At 41.0% G+C, this 24,229-nt stretch overlaps 1 protein-coding gene across 8 annotated transcripts in view; it reads right to left on the reverse strand.

Moving 5' to 3' along the window:
• The window catches only part of LEPR (leptin receptor), a 147,877-nt gene that overhangs the window by 88,659 nt on the left and 34,989 nt on the right, over positions 1-24,229 (reverse strand). For 5 of the 8 annotated variants that reach the window (XM_029617720.1, XM_029617722.1, XM_029617721.1 and 2 more), the window contains 3 exons: positions 19,756-20,082; positions 16,394-16,520; positions 5,054-5,259 (listed from right to left, as the gene is read on the reverse strand). In XM_029617720.1, the coding sequence (XP_029473580.1) occupies positions 5,054-5,259; positions 16,394-16,520; positions 19,756-20,082 (660 nt within the window). Of the gene's footprint in view, positions 1-5,053; positions 5,260-16,393; positions 16,521-19,755; positions 20,083-22,300; positions 22,495-24,229 lie in introns of all 8 variants that reach the window. The other 3 variants (XM_029617719.1, XM_029617726.1, XM_029617725.1) reach the window with 1 other exon arrangement.

Below are 24,229 nucleotides of genomic sequence, written 5' to 3' on the forward strand. Positions count from 1 at the left end.
TTAGGGCCCTAATGCCCGCCTGCGATAATGCCCTGATGCATTTTGATGAATGACTGTGTTAGATCTCAGAAGTACGAGTGACAATAATAAAAACTCCCATTTGCCCTTTTGTTCTTCCATTTGGTTCTTTAGCTGCAGCCCCATAACTAAACTTACTTCCCCCTTAAACGAGTCTCAAATGCAGTTTGCAATTCTGCATTAAGTGCATTTGCCCCAGTGTCTGACAGGCAAACTCCATCCTTTCTGTATAAGCTCGTGCAGTGGTTCCCAAACCTGTCCTGGGGGACCCCCAGTCAGTAAGGTTTTCAGGATATCCACAATGAATATGCATGAAATAGATTTGCAAACACTGTCTCCATTGTATATCCTGAAAACCCGACTGGCTGAGATCCCCCAGGCTAAGTCTGAGAAACACTGGGTTGCCCTTGAAGACTGGAATTCACTTCCAGTCTTCAAGGACCACAAACAGGTCAGGTTTTCAGGATATCCCTAACGAATATGCAGGAGATAGATTTGTATACAGTTGACGCAGTGTGCACACAAATCTTTCTCATGCATATTCGTTAGGGATATCCTGAAAACCTGACCTGTTTGCAACCCTCGAGGACCACACATGAATACCACTGGGCTATGGGGGTTGATTCACTATGAAGGCCGTGGACTCCAGGAGGCAAATAGCAGATGAATATCACGTTTTCTCAAATATCTACTATAATATTTGGGAATATTCAGTTGCTATTCAGTGCATTTTCAAGTGCTGCAAAAGTTATTTGCAAGAGCTGGAGTGTTCAGGTGAAGGACTGGATTTAATGACTTGACTATCCAAGGCCTGAGCTCTAGGAGAGTTAGAAGCAGGTAATTCCCTGCCCCAGAAGGCTCACAATCTAAGTTTATTATTGACACAATGGAGGGTGAAGTGACTTGCTCAAGGAGATGTGGGATTTGACCCTTGCTTCCCAGCCCACTCATCTAACCATTAGGCCACTCCTCTATGACTGCCCCTCTTCTCCAATATTAGGCTTCTCTGTGCCTCTGTTCCCTCCTAAAGCTTTATGCACCTTCTCAGGGCCTCTACTTCAAGAATATTTATTCCAACTCAGAGCAGGAGTACATTCAGCAGGCTTTCTGTTTGTCTGTTTAGCTTCCACTATTTACAATGGGAGGAAAAAGGTACTTTTTTTTTTTTTTAATTATTTTATTTTCCTCTCATGGAAAATCATGGAGCCCACCTCATGCCACACTGTTTCCTTTCACTCTATCCAATTCCATTGGAATGGACTGAGAAAAAGGTCTCAGGCGGAAAAAGAAGAAAAAAAAAAAGAGTCCCGTTTGAAGCCATTTCTGGCCTCTTTTAAAGAGACAGTGCCGTAATGGCTGCAGCACATTGTAGTATGTGGCTGCTGCATAGCTGTCTTGCTAGATCCTAACCTTTTGCACAAGAATCACAACACACTATCCAGCCCCTTTGCTCATTTATTCTTCTTTCTCACAATCATTCTATTGAAAAATGCACTATCTGGACCCACCCTGAACCCATGAGCCAACTCACTCACGCTCTTGCACTCAGTCCCACCACTCATGCAGACACACTGCTAAGCCTTGGGAAATCGCATAGAGCACCAAATGTTAACCACAAAGAAGTGTTTTTATGCAGTACAGGAAAAGCATTTGCAAACATTTTCCCCATTCCCCAGGGATAAGTAAAGAGGTGCAAGACTTCCTCAGTATATTTCAGGTATATATTGCATACTAAGGTCATTTGGTAGCACTTAATTCCCCATTCTGTTGCCATATACATTATTACTATGGAATATTATAAAAACTGTTTGCAATCATCTCCATCCTATTTTCCACTTTTTATGTTTTTGAAAAGAAATTACAATACTTTGACAGGATGTATTAATTTAGAAAGAATATTTCAACTTTATACACGCCTGATTAGCCCAACTCACTTAAACTTTCAGGTTTATTATATGGCATAAATTTGTTCCCTCAATACAAAAAAGGAGGATATATTATGTTCTCTTTTATAATTTTTAAAGTGCTAAATAAATTATCCTTATCAACTCTTTGCATAGGAACAAATACCATCAGTATTAGTGCAAATGGAATTTAATCCATCGCGATGGATTAAATCATCATTATCTGAAACAAAAAACGCTGGAGCGCCATCTTTCAATACAAACCAAATATCACCCTTGAGAAAGGACTTGCCGAATTGTCAGCAGTCCGAAACACAGAACCGTGTCAGGTTATTTGTCTTAAGTCGGGACTACAAGGACTGTCAAGAATTTGTTTAAATATCAAGTTAAGTCCTTCACTATTTTAATCGCATAAAAAAACTTAAAAAAAAGGACTGTATGGGATTTTCCAACTAAATGCCCTATGATTAAATATAAGGCAGAGTGTAAAAAGCGATAGCTCAATACGATGATGCCTAGTAAGATGGTCATAAGTGCAGTGTGCGTCTTAATTTAGTTCATGGTTAGGTACATGTTGGTATAGTTACTAGTGGGTTGTCTGATTTACCAACAGCTCTGACTGTATAAAGTCTTACCTCATTTATTAGCCATATTGTAGCCAACTTTACTATTTATACCACTTTTAACTCGGTGTGGAGATTGGGGGGGGGGGGGTGGTTTACATACACAGTAGGAGATACGAACAGCAAAGTTGCCATCACTGAAGATTTTATGCTGTTTGAATCGATGAAAGTAGAAGAGGAACTGATCTGTACAATGCACTGCTAGCCGGCAGTGGGGGTAGGAGGGGAAGTCAGAAAGAAGGGTAAAAATGGAAACAGGTTCATATCTTTTTGTTTGTTTCATCTTTTATTTATTTTGCTTTTTTTCCCCCCGTTTCATTTTGCTTCTGTTGCTTTAACACGTGCTATATCGACAGCAAGTAAACGAAACATTTTGTTTGTTTTGTTGTATTTTTTAAATGTCATTTCAGAAGGGAAACACCACAAAGCTAAACATAAACATGTCCGTCATGGCTTCCCTTTTGTTTTAAAAGAGCCAGAACCCTAAGAAAACAATGTGCAGGCTTCTGAAAATCCCACACACACACCCACTTTCCTCTCCCACACCTCCGGGAATGTCTCTCGTTAACCCGGCTCAAAGTGTGTGCACTGTGAAAGCCCATTGCATACTTTTAGACAGACAGAGGGCAGTTTTCAACCATGTCAAATTTACCTGAGTAAATGGCTTTCAAAAAAAATTGTTCTCTTAATTGCTTTTTACCAGAAACCACCACAACTTGCAGGCGGCTTTTCTCACAGCAGCATAACCCAGGAAACAGGAATTATGGGTTACAAGCCATAAGAGTCAGAAGAACTGCAAATGGTAACCATTTCATCTTCTAGTTAAAGACTACATAAGAGAAAACACCACTTTAAAGCTCCAAAGAGCAAATACCAGAATCACTCATTCTGAACAATTTCTAGGAAATGTATGCATTTAAAAAACATTATTATAGTGAGAGCTTTTTCATCTTAGGCTCCTAGTTTGTGGAACAGTCTTCTGTGTGATACATGATCTGAATTCAACTATTTGAAGTTCCATAAACGAGTGAAAAACTGGCTGTTCCCAGAAGGGTGATGCTATGATATCTCTTTGCTCAAAGTACAGGTCTGCTGATGTCCTTGGTTTGTCTGGTAGTTCTATGTATGGAGTTGTAGCCTATGACTTTGTATATTTTATCTTATTTTTTTGTTTTTATTTTTGTGTTATGTATGTTTTATTGTACTCAGTTTTCCTAGCCTTGCTTATTATGTGATATATCAATTTCTTAAATAAATAAACTGATTTTAGTTTGCATGGGTAATGGGACTGAAAGCACTTTCGTTTTATCCCAATTAATTTGAAGAGACTTTCTTTCTTTTTTTTTTTAATGCAAATGAAGGAAATTTTGCATATACACACACTGATCTGCCTTGATGTCCATCAGGACTAGAGCCCTCCACTCATTAAGCACCATGTTTGAAGACATGGATATTGTCTGCTCTGTTAGCTTCACAAAAAAAAACAAACAGTTTTTCATTAGACACTTTTACCTCAGTGATCTAGGATATATATACACAAATAATCATTTGCTTTTTCAACAATATCCATAACTGCTCTAAACTGAAAAATGCAATAAAGAAATGTAAAGCCATTGTTTATTCTCTAGACTGTATCAGATTATCAGTTTGTAAATCACAACAATAACTGCATACAGAACAGAGCATGTAGCCCAAAATAAAACATAACATTCACATCCGAAAGCAACTCAGCAAATATTTTAATGGAATAAACCTGGGTTTTATAAATACTTACAACATATACTGATTCTTTTCATTGAGCTAATATAAAAATTACCCTAAGATGTAGTACATGACCTTTTGAGAGCAGACTGGTCCTTTTTTCGTGTGACATCACACCTGCACCTCCTGTGACCATATAGGTACTTTCTTCAGAGGTGATGTCACACCTGAAGGTTCTGGGACCATATTAGGCATCATCTTCAGACATGATGTCACATCTGACAAAGGGATCAATAGTTCATCTATCAGGACATCTTGAAATTATTCTTCTGTTGGTTCAATAAAAACAAAAAGGCACTGGAAAGAATCCAGTTGTTTTGTTTTTTTGCCAGAACCAATACAGCTGCTACAGCTTTGCATTACAATGGAGACAGAAGGATACCAATCTAAGCAGTACTATGACATGATTTAAAATCCTGATTATATCTAAATCTGTTAATTTGGAATTTCTGGAGGGGTTTGTGTGTGCGTATGTGAGACACAGCATTAAATAATCACTGAAATCATTGAATTACAGAGCTGTACTGCAGCATGAATCATGGTAAAAATCAAAAGCTCCCTCCTGAGGGAGTCAAGTGCCCTTTCTAGTGATACTGTAATCTTACATTTAATTTTACTAATGTCATTTTCTGGCTACAAAAAGAAGTTTCAGATATAAATTTCAGAGCAAAGACTTGTGCATAAAACAAGTTGAGTTCAGTTGTCCTGTTTTCTACAGAAACAAATACAAAATGCAGCCTCACCTACCTATATCCAGGGGCTTGACAGACATTAAAGGTGACCGAAGAGAAGTTGTTCCATTTGTGATCTCTACCCACATAGTATATGTGTTCTTCAGTTTCACAGAGGGCACAAGGCATTCGCAGATTTCATGTGCACTGCAGTTACATGGGATAGCCAGCACGCTGCCCTTCTGCGAAACTATGGATGATTCTTCAAATGAGAAATCTGATCTATTTGGAAAAATGCAATGTAAACAAAGAGCAGGCATAAGATTGGTCTATATTCTTTGTCATTCATTCTAGCGGGCGCGCGCACACACACACACACATCCCTATTTGGGTAACAATTAAAATAAATATTTAGTCTTATTCTAGAATAACTATGCCATGCTGCTACAGCACTTAAAAGAGCAGCGTTAAAATGTTTATTAATGTAGATTTCATACAACTATAGCAATCTACACTGCAGAATTCCCAGGGACCTTCATTTTCAGTTTTTATTTTATTTTTCTTTGGGATTTCAATGAGATAAAAAAAATTAGAGTAAAAATGACTTTTTCACTGTTTTTTCCACCTGTGTATTATAACAAAGTAATGTTTTACACTGATTTCTTTTTATCATGTTGAAATTCCTAGATAACATCAAATAAAAACTGAAAACGAAGGTCCCTAAGAATTCTGCATAGACTTTTCATCTGCTCACTGGTAATTCTACAGTGTTACACAGAATCATTATTAGATTGCCCACTGACATCCAAACACTTTATTCAAATCTCCACAGAAATCTGTGCCTTTATAGCAACCTCACTGCACATAAGATGTATCTACATAAAACCAGCCCATGAGTTTTGAAGACTGGCATTTCCTTGTGAAAGAATGCAGTGCAAATAGGAGTGCAGGTCAGCTGAATGTGGGAAAAAAATCCTCATGCACAGCCAAGGGAAAAAATCATAAAATTTCCCCTCAAGATTATGAGAATTTGTCTATGCAATGGATTTTGTGTGCATCAAACTGAAGCCTCATACAACAGAATCTTTTCTTAAAATTATTACGGATCTATTTGTTGGGGGGGGGGGGGAATCTGCAAATATGCTGCAAATTTCTTGGACTATGCAAATCTGAAATGGCACTAGATCTGCCCAATGCATAAATTTGCACACCTAAAGATGGAGAAATAGCATTGTCATAGTTTTGTGCAGCCATTAAATCTGCCCTTCAAGTTAAAGAGCTCCTGAATTTATCAGAGGGTTATGACGATGCAGCTCTCATTGGATAATACCCCAGTGATGTGAACCAGGTGCCAAGCCTGGGAAACTTGAAAGGCTTGGATCTCGCCCCCCAGGCTTCAAATTTTATCCAAAAGATGGAACAGATGAACTTCCGCCTAAAACCGTACAACGCTTGCATGCCTTTGATTGACAGCTCTAGCTCTTTCTTGCTTTGGCTTAGATCTGTGGCAATGAAAACTTGTCTCAGACGCATATAGTTACCAGAACAGCCATGCAAAGAAAATCTCCATTCCAGAACTGTAATAAATTATTTTGGCCATTATTTCACGATCTCTTCAGGCCCAGGACTTACCTACCATTAACAAAAAATGTTATGTGGCACCCCAGCCTCCATGGGACAGGTAATGTGGATGTGGCGAGGACTCGTATGGCCAAAAGAAGAGCTAGGGTAGCACTGAAAGCCCCACCAGTCTCTTTCAAATTTTAAAACAAAAGGGAGAGAGGGGGAAGAGAGAGACAAAATCACCAGAATGGATTAGTTACCGCTACATGCAAGTGTGGGAGAAGGGAGAAATCAGTGCGATGCGGGCAAAGGGCTCAGTTAGGTGGTTACCTTGGCTGCCACACGTGGCTGTCAGAACTCCTTCACTGCTGCTGGCCCAAATAGCCAGAGTGAACAGGGCCGGTGCTTCTATTAGGCAAACTAGGCAGTCCCAAGCACACCAAGATTTTGGGGGTGGCAAAATTCTGCCAGGATGAGGTTTAGAGTGGTGCTGTACCAGAGCCAACAGCATCAAAGAAGGGAGCACTGTGCTGGAGCCTCTGCTGCTAATAGGAGGGAGCACTGCCACCAATAGTCAAGTTGAAGAAGGGTGGGTGAATGACCAAAGGTTTGTCTGGGGTGCCAAATATTCTTGCACCAGCCCCAAGAGTGAGTCACATCTAGTGCGTGCTCTCCATGTATCACTCAGTCTAGGGATAAGACAGGCTGGAAGGACCCAAACGAGGAAGCTCAGTAAGGGAAAGATGAGGAGATAGCGTGGGTGCACCTTCTGAGGCCTGGCCATCCATGCCTTATATGCTGCCCTTAATTACCACACTCTAGGGCTCATGCTGTAGCTAGGAAGAGAAGGCATGCATGACGGCACATGCTCTCAGAAAGGAGCACCTACATCAGGAGTGACCAACTCCGGTCCTTGAAAGCCACAAACAGGTCAGTTTTGCAGGATATCCACAATTAATTTGCATGAGATAGATTTGCATACATTGGAGGCAAAGCATGCAAATCTCTCTCTTATGCATATTTATTTTATATATCCTGAAAACCTGGCCTGTTTGTGGCTGAGGACTGGAGTTGCCCACCCCTGTCCTACATATTTAAGAGCCATCACTGGTGACTCTGGTTGCTGTGAGGTCCTGAGCATCAGGCAGTGGTGACTTTTCCGTGGCACACCTGATAAAATGTGAAGGCACACTGGTTGGAAAACACTGGTTTAAGCTCTAAATGCAATAGTAAAACCGTATCTTATAAATTTTGATTTTCACAGACTAAGAAGTCTGACTAGCCTGAAGTATGACAGAGATTAATTCTTGCACTCCAGAGGACATGGACTGGGAGATGCTGATAACAGCTTGCATTAAGTTTTTGGATCATATTCAAATTTAAAGTAGAACCTGAGGTCACTTTTGGCTGAACTCTTTGGATTAGTTTTTATCTAGTTCTTCAGCCGAAACACATTCTCTCATTCATGCTTATAATATAATAATAACAAAGTGCAACAACAAGAGACTATAGTTTTAAAATCCTCTGCAAATGTTGAACTTCTCAAGTATCAAAACAGCAGGTGTCATGGTTATACAACTTCGCACTTGGAGGTAGATCTTAAAAAAAGTACGCCGGATTTTATAAGATACACGCGTAGCCGCGCGTATCTTATAAAATCCAGGGTCGGCTTGCGCAAGGCTGCGCAAAATCGGCAGCCTGCACGCGCCGAGCTGTGCAGCCTGCCTCCGTTCCCTCCAAGGCCGCTCCGAAATCGGAGCGGCCTTGGAGGGAACTTTCCTTCCGCGTCCCCCCACCTTCCCCTCCCTTCCCCTATCTAACCCATCCCCCAGCCCTACCTAAATCCCCACCCTACCTTTGTTATGCAAGTTACGCCTGCTTGAGGCAGGCGTAACTTGCGTGCGCCGCCTTGGCATCCCCCGGCACAGGCCGCAGTGCCAGGGGACTCGGGACCGCCCTCCCGGCCCGCCCCCGAACCATCACCACCCCCCCGGACCCGCCCTGGACCGCCCCCTGACCCCGGACATGCCCCAGACACACCCCCGGCCTGCCGACACGCCCCCGGACATGCCCCCTCCCATCCCTTTTACGAAGCCCCAGGACTTGCGCGCGCCGGCGGCCTATGCAAAATACCCCTTGCTTTGCAAAGTGGTGAAGGATTTCAAAATTGTGCGTGGTGCTTTCTGCTGGCTCCATCCTCCCCCTCTGCCATACCGATAAAAAAATGAATGCTGAGAAGCTCACTTAGTGAGATATGGGGGGGGGGAGGGAATTTCCAACTAAAAGGTTTACCTGGATAATGGTTTGAAAACTGTCCTGTTACAGTATATTCATAAAAGATGCATACACATACAAATATATTTTTAAAAAATCATATAATCGTAAAATAAAATGACACTTAAAAAAGCTGCTTAAATCAAGTTATCTAAACCAAATTTCAGCAGACTTACCCCTAGATTCATCAAAATGCATGAGAGAGAGAGAGAGAAAACACACTATTTATAAGGCCCTCACAATAGTCAACTATTTATATCTCTAGAGGGCCAGCTAAAAGCGTGAGGTGAGGTGTTGGTGGTGGTTTAGGGTTTAGGGGCCAGTTTTACATGCAGAGTGAGACGTACGAACTGCACAGTACACCTCGGTGAAGATTTGACGTCATTTGGAGTGAGGAAAGTCTCACAAAGATGAGATTTCTACAATGGTCTCTCGCCCTAGCTTGATGGTCTCTATAACAGGGAACCATCAAACTAGGGTGAGATAATATAGTAGAAATCTCATCTTTGTGAGACTTTCCTCACTCCAAATGACATCAAATCTTCACTGAGGTGTACTGTGCAGTTCGTATGTCTCACTCTGCATGTAAAACTGGCCCCTAAACCCTAAACCACCACCAACACCTCACCTCAAGCTATTAGCTGGCCCTCCTGTAGTCATATAAATAGACTAATACTGTGAAGGCCTCCCCAGAGGATCTCTCTCTCTCTCTCTCTCTCTCTCTACCTCTACCTCTATACTCCACTCCACTCCCTCTCCCCTTCCAAGCCCAGAAATGGCCGAAATGCAATCTGCAAAATTTATCGCAAATTGATTTATGGCCATTTCGGGCATATCGCACAGCTTAACGCCAGGAAAAAAGGTGTAGTTATTTCTGGCATTAAAACCGTACGATAGCCTGCGTTCTCCTATCGCACTGTGCAATATTGCCTCTCATTTTAATTAATCCCGCCCAAACCCCTCCCCGATCCCGCCCCTTCTAAAACTTTGCATTCACACTGAACGATAATATGATTATCGCATGTGTAAACACCATAATGCTTTTTGATGAATGACCCTATTAAATTGCTACTTTTAAAATTTTTCTGCTTTCTTTATTACAGGGATTTGTTATTGCCTTTAGTACCCTATGAAGCTGATACTCAGTGCTACTTAGCTGGATAAGTAGGGACTTAACTGGCTAAGCGGTGGCAGCTGAATATCTGGTCCCATTCAGCGACTACCATTTAATCGGATAAGTACCTATCCAGCTAAGTATTTAGTCGGATAAGTTGTAGGCAGGATATGGGCTTTCCGGGAAGGAGCTACTTATCTGGTTAATTTAGCTGGATAAATATTGATATTTAAGTCAACCAGATAAGTCAGACCTACTCAATAGCAGGTCTAAAGTTAGCTGGATAAAACTTATCCAGCTAACTAGTAACTTATTTAGTTAGAAATATTCAGCAGCTTAGCCGTGCTGCTGAATATCCCTTGTAAGTTCAACCAGAAAAGCCTTACTTATTTAACAGGATATTTCTAAATATCTACCCCATATGTTTTATTTTATTAGCTACTATAAAACTTAATTTAATTATATTTGTCCACTAAATCAATTGTTCTTGCTGCGGCTTTAGATTTACCTCCTTAATGCCCGCTGGGATTCCTGTTAAGTTAAAGGAGATTTCATTATACTTTGAAATCACTACATGAATTTAATAATTGCTGCCAAGACAGAGGTATCCAGATTTAGTACCTGGAACCCAAAAATATCAGAGGGCCCCCATCAGAGAGCAAAAAAAAAAAAAAGATACCATAAATGTCTGACAGAGCCGGCAAAGGATTCTTTTATACTTGCAAACAACTCCTGCCTATACAGCAGATTCTCTGAGCATGTGTCAGTCACTGCCTTGATGCACAGTAACAAACTTTCTCCTGGAGTGCTCTGTTCCAATTTACTGAATGAACGACCTTGTTAAAAAGAAACACATTCCCAGAGTATTCTCGGGTGATTTACTTAAGATACAGCATGTCTTCTAAGTACGTTTTGGCTGTACTTCAAGATTTCTGCCTTTTCCTGCATGTGTTTCTATTAATGTTTTCCTGTTGGACAGAAGAAAACTTGGAATACTTTCTCCAAAAAAAAAAAAAAAAAGTTCCTGCATTTGTAAGTAAACAAACAAGCTACTATTGTTCTCGGCTTTCCAAGAGCTCCACTGCTTCCTATGGAATGAGGCAGAGGATGGGCAGGAGTCCCCATGGCTTTAGTATCTGCTGATCCTTAAATATGTAGCTCCACAATTAGCTAGTGCAAAAAAAAAAATATTTCTATATTTTTGTTCACATTTCCTAAAGATGCTGCTCAACCAGTTGTAACAAAGTATAAAACAGATTAACAGTTTTAAAAGCATAGGACAGTAATGTAGTAGGCTGACAAATATATTTTAAAATCAGTTGTGACAAATAGAAGAAGGCAGACTTCTTATGAGATGTGTGATGTGAAAGAAATCATGATTTTGTCTATAAATATGCTTTTCAGAGTATTGACTCCTGCATACTGTACGGCTGTAAGATTACGATCAAGCATAAAAAATGGCAGAGCTGCCCTCGCTGTCCCCTCGTATAAAATGTTACCTAGCTTATGATGCAGGAAAAGCAAACTAGGATCTCAGGAGGTAGGCCACAGCTGCTACCTTTTTATGCATGAAAGTTTCAGTTTTCAGGTGGCATGACAGTCTCACCGACAATCTCCCAACCTCAGGGGAAATTAGAGAATAAAATACTATTACACTATTTATAAAAATGAGATTCTGAGTTTTGATGTACGTTGCATTTAGCATTGTGACATCTACAATAATTCTGTGAAGATATGCATGCACTGGAATAAATGTACATAAAACACAAAATACATTAAATTGTGTTTATATTTTCATAAGAGGAACTTCATATGAAAAAAAAAAAGTCTTAATTTCTTCCTAGCTTTTTAGATCTTAAACTAACAGCTCAAGTCAACAAAGGCTTCTGGTTTTAATTTTTTGTTTGATTATTTTCACCCTATATTTGTAGGACTTAAAGTATTGAAGGACTGTGGACCAGTGTCCTGCCAGAATCTGTATTCTTCCTCCTTCACTTCCCCATGCATTTCCACTTGATTATCTGTCTGAAGAGTTCTTCAGTAGTTTTGGGAAGGGAATCGTGATGCTGATCTTGAACTGAAGTCTCCCATATAGGGCAGCCAAAAAAGCAAACAGAATGTTAGAAATTATTAGGAAGGGAATGGTGAATAAAACTGAAAATTTCATAATGCCTCTATAATCGCTCCATGGTGAGACCGCACCTTCAGTACTGTGTACAATTCTGGTTGCCGCATCTCAAAAAAAAGATATAGTTGCACTTGAAACCCCCTTCCCAAGTGAGAGGAGGTAAAGAGCATGCTGCCATTAAGTGAACTGCAGCAGAGAAAAAAAAAAAAAGAGGACAATGCAGCTAAGTAACATGAGCTGCCAGCCCAGGAAACCAAGAATGAAGGTGAAGGTGCTTAAATGACCATAGAATAGATGGATCAGAGATTCAGGTAGGGGAATTTGCATGTCACAGCCCCCTGGACTACTGTTGATAACTTACAATGAAATATTACTTTAAATCATACAAAACTATGACTGGAAAAGTCCTACATTGGAGAATTCTGAATGAGAAAGGATTCATGAGAGAAATGTACTGAAAAAACAGTCCTAGGATGCAAACAGATTTCCACCCTGACTAACAAGGGGAGCCAAACCCTTGGGTACCCAGCTCTCAGACAACAGGAAAAAAAAAAAAACCAGGCAGGATGGAAAGGTGTACACACATTCTCTTCCATTTGTTATCTTAACACGGTATTTCTTGAAGTATTGGCTATTCCTGAGGACCAAGCTCCTTGTATCAATAAATAGAGGTTAGGACTTTTCAGCTTGGAGAAGAGACGGCTGAGGGGGGATATGATAGAGGTGTTTAAAATTATAAGAGGTCTGGAACGGGTAGATATGAATCGGTTATTTACTCTTTCGGATAATAGAAAGACTAGGGGGGCACTCCATGAAGTTAACGTGTGGCACATTTAAAATTAATCGGAGAAAGTTCTTTTTCACTCAAGGCAAAATTAAACTCTGGAATTTGTTACCAGAGGATGTGGGTTAGTGCAGTTGATGTAGCTGGGTTTAAAAAAGGTTTGGATAAGTTCTTGGAGGAGAAGTCCATTAACTGCTATTAATCAAGTTTACTTAGGGAATAGCCACTGCTATTAATTGCATCAGTAGCATGGGATCTTCTTAGTGTTTGGGTAATTGCCAGGTTCTTGTGGCCTGGTTTTGGCCTCTGTTGGAAACAGGATGCTGGGCTTGATGGACCCTTGGTCTGACCCAGCATGGCAATTTCTTATGTTCTTATGTTGTAACTGGTCTGAGTAAATATGGGCCAGCAGGAGAAGTGCCCCCCCCCCAACCAAATACCCTGTTAAAAAAAAAAAGTTTCCTGAAAGAAACCATTGTTTCCTTTCTGCTGGGGAAGATGGGGGTGTGGAAATACCAAAGAATAATCTTTTATTAAGTAATTCCCCAAGAAAAATGAGCCGTAATCCAAGTATATATATTTTGTTAACAAACGAGCATGAAATCAGAAGGAAGAGAGCAACCCAAAGACAGAGAGAAATATTCCTGGTGCACACAATTCATCATAAATGCACAGTTGCATATTCCTAGGCCAGGTTAAGATCATTTTGACTGATAGATGTACTAGTTTGTATTTTATATTATTGTTTGTTTATAGAACAATTAAAGATTTGACAGTGGGGGGGGGGGGGGGGAGGGAGTGACACGATAAATTGGCACAACATTACCAAAAGCACTTCACCTCCAGGCTGCCAATTCAAATCTGGCTCAGCTCAGTAGTGACCAAAAAGGCAATTACCATCTGAAAATAATTTCATGGGTTATGTGAATGGAGAGTTGCTGGTCTCCATCCAGTTTCAAGTGGACAAACATTAACATTTCAAAATATAACAAACTACCACCACCACAACTTAGCCGTAACTGAAACCCTGATTTACAGTCTCCACAGAGGAACCCAATATTGCACAAGGCAGGGGGAGATCCTGTAAAGCAAGGCTGAGACACATTGGCAGGGCAGCGGAGGGGAAGCTTGCACTCCCGCTGCAGGTACTCTACCTAGATGGAGGATTTCAATTCCAGTGTTTCCCAATGTCATCCCCTTTTGTGAGCAGGAAATTGTACTAGAAAAACAAAAACCCAGTATCCTAGAAATAAAAGGTTTTATTGTACTGATATTTAACACTAATCATCTGCCAGACTTAATCAGACCGCACGCATTTTCCTTTTCCTGAGTAAGGTAGGTAGCAGCTGAAATTTGCACAAGCAGCCCAATTCAGCTCATTCTGCCCGATTTTTCACGAAAGCCTAATCCACTGAAATGCTGACAGAAAAGCAATTTCACAGAAAAAAAAAAAAGGTAACTTTCATTCGTGTGAAAAAGCTACCTTGTATCCAAGGTCTCTATTTGTAAATGCAGACCTCCTCAGTTTAGTACACTTTTATTCCCATACGAAAAAATATCTGTTACACAGGACTATTCTTTCTTTATGTAAGCCAATCAATTTATTTTATTAAAAAATTCCCACAACCAAAATATTTGTTTAAAAATGGGTTACGCTACATGTTTTATAATATATATCCTATGATGTATCCAAGTCGTAGTAGACATTGTTTAAATACTGGAGATACATTCATATCCATCCAGGGCTAACAATATAATAGCAGGAAATTATGGTACTTTTTTTTTTTTTTTTTAAACAGATTTGCAAAAACATTAGGAGGTAAGTACAACCCTCAGTTAATGTTGCCTTGACAGCCTTATCAGATAACTGTGAGCAGAGGCCAATTAAACATAAATAGACCCGTAAAGATGCCTTTTAACGTGATCAACCAAAATATCTACCTTTCAGTGCCCCTTACCAGGTACAATGTGCTAAAATACAGCTCTTTCTGCCCTTCAGGGGAGAAAATAATCTTCCTATGCATTATATTTGTGCCATAAACTCTGAGCTGGTTTGCAGAAGCAAATTCATTTTTCTCTCTACTGATGCTCAGACTACCTTTTGGGCTTCTAGAGAGCTGGATCCCAATGAAGGAAAACAGTTTAAGCCCCCATGGTGGTCAGCGGCAGAGCATGTGATCAAAATTAGCTGATCAAATTAAAGCCTGCATTATGCTTGCCTGTGCTAGAGCCTCTTAGCATGCATTTAGCTCTCTGAAACTACGACAAGGAATTGTGGTTGCCGTGTTAGTCCACTTGGATATGTAGAATTAAGGGCCTACAAGTTATAGCCAATGCCTTTTTTTTTTTTTTTTTTTACTAAATACATATGGGGCCAATATTAAACTATATCTGGCTATGTAAATTAGCCGGATTCAGCAGCACCACAATGCCATTGAATATACCCGGATAAGTATTAAAGTAAGCTAGTTAAGCTAATCCATCTAACTTTAGACTTGTCACGCTAACTTATCTGGTTACTTAACCGGATAATGCTGAATATTGCTACTTATCCAGCAAAGTTACCCAGATAGCTAGTGCTACTCAGTTATGCTGACTGGCTAATTAGGCCAGATAAATGACTTATCCGGCTAAGTAATATAGCTGGATATTCAGCAGCAGCTTCTTGGCTGGATAAATCAGATTTATCCAGCTAAATATTATTTTAATATAGACCCAGTTTGTAACTAGCTTTCAGAGTTATCCTCTCTTCATCAGGACAATGAAGGTACAGCATAGTTACAATGGGTTTAAACAATAACAATTTTGAATCTCTCTCTCATGTGGGTAGACATCACAATGCAAGTTGTGCTAGCACATATCACAGAGATCCTATAGCTACCCTCATGGAAAGACATTAAAAAAATAAAAGGTTCACATTTATGCTTCACTAAGAATGCTGCATACACGATCCAATTTAAAAAATGTGAAGGAAGATGCTATACAGGTGAAACAAATAAAAAAAAATTAAGGATAATAATTTATCTTCATAGACATAAAACATTACAGAGAAAAGCAGAATGACAAGTGAACACTCCCTTAATGACCTCACACTCAGGATACTTAAAGGAAACTTTAGGAGTACACAAAGGAAAACATTTAAAATTAGGATGGAAAACTTTAAAACAACATGGAAGGAGTTAATGAGGACACTGGTTTTCTCACCCACTGTCAGATATAAGTCCTTTCAACTGAAATGTTTTACTCTCATCACCTCTGTCAACAACCTATCCTCCTCACCCCTTCCCTTTACTGAGAAGTTATGATATATGCAGGTGGCCTAAGACCTAGATGACTCTTATGTGTAATTGTACTGTTTCTTCACTGACCTGTTAAAGAGAAGGTATACTTCTCTGATGCTTATTAGTCCAATAAAAAGCTATCACCTATGGCTTGTTTCTTCCCCCTTAATTCTACAAACTGAAATAAAATTTGTGTAACTGTTCAATATGATGAACATGTCCCTAGAAATTCCCACTGACAGCAGGCAAACATTCACAGATTTGGTACTCACAAAACATAGGAGAGATTAGTTCTGTATTCACTGTTCACATAATAAGACTTCTCGTCAGATGCCTTCAGGCTACAAATTAGCATCTCCATATTTCCAGTGGTCCAACACCACATGCTCCATCTTAAATCTGCATTAAAAAAAAAATGCGCAGCATAACTGCAGGAGGTCATTTCAATAAATTCACAAGGTTAACCACTGAGCTAGAGATGAAAACACACAAAAAAGTACAGATGGATTCTTATTTCCCCACCCCGGCAATGATATTTATAGATGAATGCTACAGCAGAATCAAAATAAATTTTGGGAGAAGCTGAGGTGAAGGATCTGTTTAAGCTGCTGGGAAGCAAATAGGGTTGCCAACTGGATGGATTTTCTCCGGACAGCACAGAATTTTAAGGCACTATCCGGAAGCCAGACTGTGGGCTAAAATGTCCGGAAGCTGTCTGGATTTTAACCCTACAGTTAAGCGCAGCAATTATTTTTCGCGTGGCATCTTATTGGACACCTAACTCGAAGGAGCTGTGGTTTAACTCCACAGCCAAGGGTGGCGCTGTACCTCTTGAAAGTTGCCTGCCTATGCCCGTCTCCCCCTTTCCCCAATGCAATCTTGGCCCGCCAGCATCTACCTTCCCACCCGCGGCCCAAATTAAATTTAAAAAAAAAAAAAAAAGGCTCAGCGGGGCTGCCGGCACTTTGCCTCATGCCCACGGATCAAAAAAAAAGGCTCCATGGGGCCACTAAGACCTTCCCTCCCGCCCACGGCGAAACAAAAGTAGGCTCTGCGAGGTCGCTGAAGCCTCACCTCCTGCCCACGTTGAAAAAAAAAAAGGTCCCGCCCCCCGCCCACAGCGAAACAAGCGAAAGCCCAGTGAGGACGTCAATGCGTCATCTCTTGCCGGCACCAGGCTTCCCACGGCACCTCGCTTCACATCCTTGGATCAATAAGAAAAGGCCCCGTGGAGCCGCTAATTCCTCAACTCTCGCCCGTGGCACAACCAAGAAATGGGACCACCAGTTCCTCTCCTTCTTCCTGCGGGGCAACACGTAAAGGTGACCGGCGCCTCCCCTCCCCGCTGCGGCAGGCTGAGGGTGCATGGTGTGTGTGTGTGGGAGAGTCAGTGAATTGGGGGGGGGGGAAAGCCTGTGTATGTGTGGGAGAGAGAACGCCAGTGAGTGTGAGAGTCTGAAAGTGTGTGTGTGTGTGAGTGTGTGTGTGTGTGTGAGAGTGTGTGTGTGTGTGTGTGTGTGAGTGTGTGTATTTATGTGGAGAACTTGTGAATGTGAGAGCACCCCTGTGTGTGTATGTAAGGAGAGCAGAGAGCACCAGTGAATGTGAGACAGAGGAATGGGGGAAAGAGCCTATGAGTGTGAGAGAGCCTATGTGTGCGTGTATGGTGGGGGAGAGAACCAGTATGTGTGAGAAAACCTATTTGTGTGAGCAAGCGAGCACCTGTGAGTATGTGTCAGGGAGAAAGGACCTGTGTCTGTGAGATGAGAGCTTCTGGGGGGTAATGGAGAGAGAACCTGTGTATCAGGCCGATACAATAAGAATCACGGGAGAGCGGGCACTCGGTGTTGAGCGCCCGCTCTCCCGATGCGCGCCCAGCCACCTCTCCTGGGTGTGCAATTCTTTATTTAAAAAGAGGGGTCGCGCTAATAAGGAGCACTAGGGACAAAAGTGCATCTCGAGCGCCTCATTAGTGGGTCCCGACAACTGACACTCTATTTTACCAGCGTCGGTTTCCAAACCCGCTGACAGCGACAGGTTAGGAAAACGGACGCCGGTAAAATTGAGCGTTCATTTTTCTAACCCGCTCTCCGGCAAGCAGATTTTTAAAAACTGTTTTCATGTTTGGTTCCTCGACTTAATATCTGTAAGGTATTCTGGAAGCATGTAGTTCTGTATAGGCAGGGCCGGTGCAAGGGTATTGGGCGCCCTAGGCGACCTTGTGCTGCCGCTCTCCCCCCCCCCCCCCCCCCCCCCACCTGTTTCGGTGCCGACTGTGTGCTTTTCAGGGCGCTGAGCCATAGGGGGCGCCGAAGAGCAGCCATGTGGTGCCGCAAGTGGGGCCTATCCCGCTCGCAGCAAAAAGAAATAGAAACAGTCGGCGCCAAAACAGGTGGGGGGGAGCGCGACACTGCTCGCGGCCCTGAGAAGCACACAGTCTCTATTTCTGTTTGCTGCGAGCGGGATAGGCCCCGCTTGTGGCACCACATGACTGCTCTTTGGCGCCCCCTACAGCTTGGCGCCCTAGGCGACCGCCGAAGTTCGCCTAATGGATGTCCCGGCCCTGTGTGTAGGGATATCTATTAGGAAAACAGAACAAGCAAGGCTATTTGGTGATTTGGTGTTTTTATAGCCTGGTATATTTTCAGGGTTGTCTTTTCTTAGGCAGGGTTTTTACTGTTTGTGTGCTGGCAGTTAGTGCTCTTTTGGTTTGGGAGGTTTACAATATTGCCGGATTTACGCGCGTAGGTCACTTGCGTGCCGGCGCACCTATTTTGCATAGGCCGCTGACGCGCGCAAAGCCCTGGGATGCGCGTAAGTCCCAGGGCTTCGTAAAAGGGGTGGGAGGGGGCGTGTCTGGGGGTGTGTCCATGGTTCGGGGGCGGGCCGGGAGGGCAGTCCCGAGTCCCCCGGCACTGTGGCCTGTGCCGGGGGATGGCGAGGCGGCGCAGGCTGCCTATTTTGTGCAGCCTTGCATATTTTTGTTTGCGCCAGTTGCGCATACTTTAAGATTTTCCCCAATGTTTTTGTTTTTCAATATATAGACATGTGGAAGGACAAAGGTGAAACTTTTACTCCATGCGTCCAAGTGTTCGGAATTCTCACAGTTGAAAGTTGGCAACCCTAGAAGCAAAGGGTAAGATAAATCCTTTAATGAAAAAAAATAGAACACAGTGCATGATGGTGTTCTGTAAATAACAACACAAGGCCTTTAATCTGCAAAATTTGGAAATGTGCAAAAAAAGTATGCACAGGAGAGACAGTGTCAAATATCCCCTAAACTGGTCTGAATATCTTGTTTGTAGCAGATTACTTTGAATATCCGAGTTATCTGTCTTAGGGCCAGATTTACTAAGTTTTTTCTCCCATTCTATATCTATGAGAAAAATGCTTATTAAATGAGCCCCTAAGTTAGTCAAATAACTTTGGCCCACCACAAGACAGCCCCCAACTTTTATCTAGATAAATTTTACTTGGGTAAGTCATATCTGGTTAGAAGGGCAGGAATTTAAAACCTTGGGGTTTGTCCCAAATAATTTAAAAGTTGCCCAGACAAACCCCTTTGAATATCAACCTAATAAAAAATAAAGATCATTTTTATATGGCATTTTAACTTCTTTTTCCAGATACCCACCTATCTGGTGATAAAATAAGGCCCTCATATTTGAAAAAAATTGTTTAGCTGCTATATCATCCTTATGCAAAGGACAATTCAGATCTGTTTCACTCGAAATGCAACAGAAGGGATCCTCCTTGGCTTGTAATCCTGCTGAATAAGTGCGACTCGAATGAAATATGGTTGCATTAGCTCCTTGCTCTTCCCTCATGCTAGAGACAGTCTTTAGAAATCCAGAAGCCATAGAGAAATCAGACGTTTTGTTCGGCAGTATACAAGACAAAATAAAATTCCATGGTGGGACCTGAAAGACTGAGGAGCGTGTTGCCGACAGCGGAACAAAATCTGAAAATGCAAAAGAACAAGGGAAAGCAGCACAGAAGGTTAAAGCATGACTTGTACTTTCAGGAAAGTAAACAGCATACACATATTATCCCAGGAAAAGATTAAGATGATTAGAAGTAGGGCTTCCGATTTTAAGGGTTTATAAATTGTAAATTTAGGTGTTTATTTTCCAGCTAATTAGGGGTTCTTTGTGGGGGAAGGACCTCAAAATCAGTGCTTATCGGTGTTGTCACAGCATAGGTACTATTGTTGGGTACCTTTTCTGGTTGAATCAAATGTGCAGCAGAGTCGTTAAAGTGGAAGAGGCACCAAAACAAAGTGGAGGGATCCGGGTAAAGAAGGGGTGAGAAAATACTAGGGGAAATGGTGTTTTTCTAATCGACACCTATTTTTTTTTTTTTGCCTGAGGGGTGTTTTATAGGGGTTTATCAATTAAAACCTAAAATCTGAAGCCCTCGTTATAAGTATGATGAGAAAGTTCGAGATTGCTTAGTCCTGATGCCTGGGCTTCACTATAATTCTATATCAAACGTGGAAAACAATGCACATGTACAGCCCTTGTACACTCCTGTTACAGTTTGTTAAGATCTTAATCTCTCCTCAAGCATGTTATGATCTGCTTCACTTGCAGCATGAGCAGCAGTGCACATCCCCAAAACCAAATAAAGGACAGAAGAGGATGGAATCTTATGATCCCTTTTCAGATATGCAAAGCTGTTCTCTCCATGTCATCCAGATCGGAAATTGGGTGAAGAAAACGCACTGAAGCAGTTCACAGGCATGATATTATGTTGAACTAAAGCTAATAAGCCAAAAAATAAAATAAAGGCAAGACTTCAGTCAGCACACAACCTTAGCTGAATGTGTATCCAAAAAAACACTTATGTGCTCCAGCTCCATAGATATCAAGTAGAGAAAAGAATGGATAGAAGAAAAACAGAAAAGGTTCATTCCTCATAGAAAAAGCATTGTCATGATTACAAGGAACTTAAACAGAATGTTGTGCAGGAGTTAAGGCTCACATGAAAAGAACATACAATGTTCCATGTTGGCTCAGACCAAGGTCTATTGAATCCAGCATCCTGTCTGCAACATTGAGCAATACGGGGTCTCTAGGAAGTACCCTGGCTCATCTCAAAGACCAGATTCATTCCTTGTTGCTCACACCCAGGAATAAGCAGTGGTTTTCCCAAGTCTACCTGGCTCATAATGGTTTATGAACTTTATCTCTAGGAATATATCAAAATCCCTTTTAGACTCAACCATGCTAGATGCCTTGACTACATTCTTCAGCAACAAAACCCTTTGGACACACTTTGCCTTGCCCTCACTTCCTTTTGAGCAACACTACTGCCTTCATAAATAATACATCTCAGCACGCCACAAAAATGTATGCTAAGTTACCATGCACTAATAGATCTATGACTTCCTTCCTTCAAGCAAGTGAGACTTGATGAATCTCGAGAACATCCATTTTATGAACAGGGACCAGCAGGTTGGAATATGCTACCAGGCAATATTTAGTCTGATACACTCTCTATTAAAATTTAGGAAATTGGTTAAAACCCACCTATTCCAGCAGATTTATGATCTATAATTTATGACATGAGCAATGTTTTGCAATTGATTTAATCCTTTTGCAGAATAAAGGTTGTTAGGCAGTAGAATTAAGAGCAGAGATATGCAACAGTGCTTTTCATGCTTTGATGTTTCGTGTTTTATCTTTTATGTTTTTACTAATGCTTCTAGTATTCTGATCTATTTTATGTTATTAGTTTTTAATTGCATTTTTAAGTATTGATTTTGTCAAGGCTGTTGGTTTTATTTTGTTTAATGTAATTCACTTTTGTACTGATTGCAGTTTTATGTATCAATTTTAAGAGTGTTTTGTTGTTAACCACTTAGAATGGTTGATAAGCGGTATAGAAATTTTTAAATAAAATAAATAAAATTAAAGAAAATACACCAATGCTTCCCAACCTTTTCAAGCCCAAGACATATCTACATTCATGAAAATAGTGTGTGGCACACCTGCCTCCACAGAGCAGGCAGTGCAGACACAGAGAAAACTCATATGGACAAAAGAAGGGCTAGGGAAGCACTGAAAGCCCCACCAGATTCTCTTCCCATTTTTTATCAGGAAAGAAACGGAGATACACACGAGCCCATCACAAGGCAGCAGCATTCCAATAGGTTTTGAAATTAATTGACAACATACCTGTGGTGAGGGCAGCAGGTTGCACCACACTACCGGCATTAAGCAGGTGTAATATAAATATATATGTATATATATACATGTAGAGTAAAGGATAGGCATGCATGCACATGGTGTGCAGATATTTCCAGCTGGCTTTGTTCCTCCAGTCGTTATCCATGCATTTTCCCCTCACCATCTCCGTGGCTCCTCTGGCACTGGAGGATGAAGTACAAACTGCATTTGTGAGTTATCGACACAGCTCCAGCACCTTTTTCCAATAACACTTACCTGGGGACTTCATCCATATTTTGGTCCTACTGCTGTGCAGAGAGTAGTCCTACCTCAGGGGTCCCCTCCGCTAGGGTCTGCTCCTCTCCATTTCACGCCCGCCGCACTCTGCCATCTTTTAGCATGGGCATATTTTCCACTTGCCCCAGCTCCTCACCCTGCAGATTCTCCTCCTGGGACAGACCAAGGCACCATTAAGCCCAGAGTCCCAATTCCACTAATCCAGGGAAGCACATGCAGAGGACCTATTCTTTGGGATCAATGGATCCATTCTTTGGAACCCTGCCAGGTGCTTATGACCTGAATTGGCCACTGCCTGAGACAGGATGCTGGACTTGATGGAATTTTGATCTGACCCAGTATGGCACTGCTTATGTTCTTACTTGAAGGATAGCAGGGTGAATTTATGCTTGCAACAGTTGCATTACTGAGCCCCAGGTGCATGCAAGTGGAGTATCCTTTACTCTTCTTGTAGCCCTTGTTGGATTTTCAAGACTGTACACTTGCAAGGTTTCTATTTTGCTTTCATGTTATGGTTCTCTTCTGAATTGATCATATGTATATGACCGCTTCTTCGAAGTGTCTGAAAGTTGGGATATAAATAAATGTCATCTTTATATAAATGAGTACCTTGATCACTTTCTGTGCCAGAGTCTGTGCTTATTTTGTGGCAATAATTAGGATTATGCTATATGGTGTCATCCATGACATAGGCAAAAGATGTTTTTGTATTTAACTGGGTTTGGGGGGTTTTTTGTTTTGGTTTTTTTATAGTCATGGTATTTCATATCTTATTTCTCTTCTAGTTCAGTTATCGCCATACTTGTCAAAATCAGCACTGATTTGATTGGTTGAACTGCATCAAGTGACATGATGATTCCCTTTAAAAAATGGCACACAGAACATTCCACATCTGCTTAGCATTAGTAGTTTGGAATATAAAGAGCTGATACACTTGATGTAAGTGGTTCTTTGATAACTATATCGATCAGTTCTTATTATTTAAAACATCTAAACAAACTATGCACATGAGATCATGTTCATTTATGTTTTGAAGGTAAGTTGTTGTGGGTCAAATCTGAGGACATATAGGGTGTGTGTAGTTATACTGATGTTATATATTTAGGGTTTTGAGTTATGGTCTTATTTTTCACGTTAGCACCAAAGTCATTGGGTGGTTTATAACATGTGACATATAGGCTTTTATTTAAAATGGTGTAGTTGAATAGCTTGCATTCGGTTATCACAAGAGCTAGCATGTTTTTAGTAAGTGACTTTATATCATATTCATTTAGAATAACTAAGGAAGCCTGTGTATACAATATATATAGGCTTTGTCTGACCATGTTTTGAATGATGATCACTGAATATATGATTATTGCTTGTTAATTGAGTGAGTTGTGATAGGTATTTTTGGGTTCATTTGGGCGCCTCTGATTTCATGTTTAAATTCATTTAAAAATTTTTAGAAATGTGTGTTAAAATGTAATACCAGCGGCCGAGTGGAAATTGTGATTCTAATGGTTTTCCATTTAAACAAATTAACATCATTCTGTATATTTATGTATTTATTTATTTTTCATTTTTATATACCGATGTTCCTGTATAGAATACATATCGCACCGGTTTACAGAGAACTGAACTGTCGCCTCAGGGCGGATA

The sequence above is a fragment of the Rhinatrema bivittatum genome, chromosome 10 (genome assembly GCF_901001135.1).
Source record: "Rhinatrema bivittatum chromosome 10, aRhiBiv1.1, whole genome shotgun sequence".
Lineage (NCBI taxonomy): Eukaryota > Metazoa > Chordata > Amphibia > Gymnophiona > Rhinatrematidae > Rhinatrema > Rhinatrema bivittatum.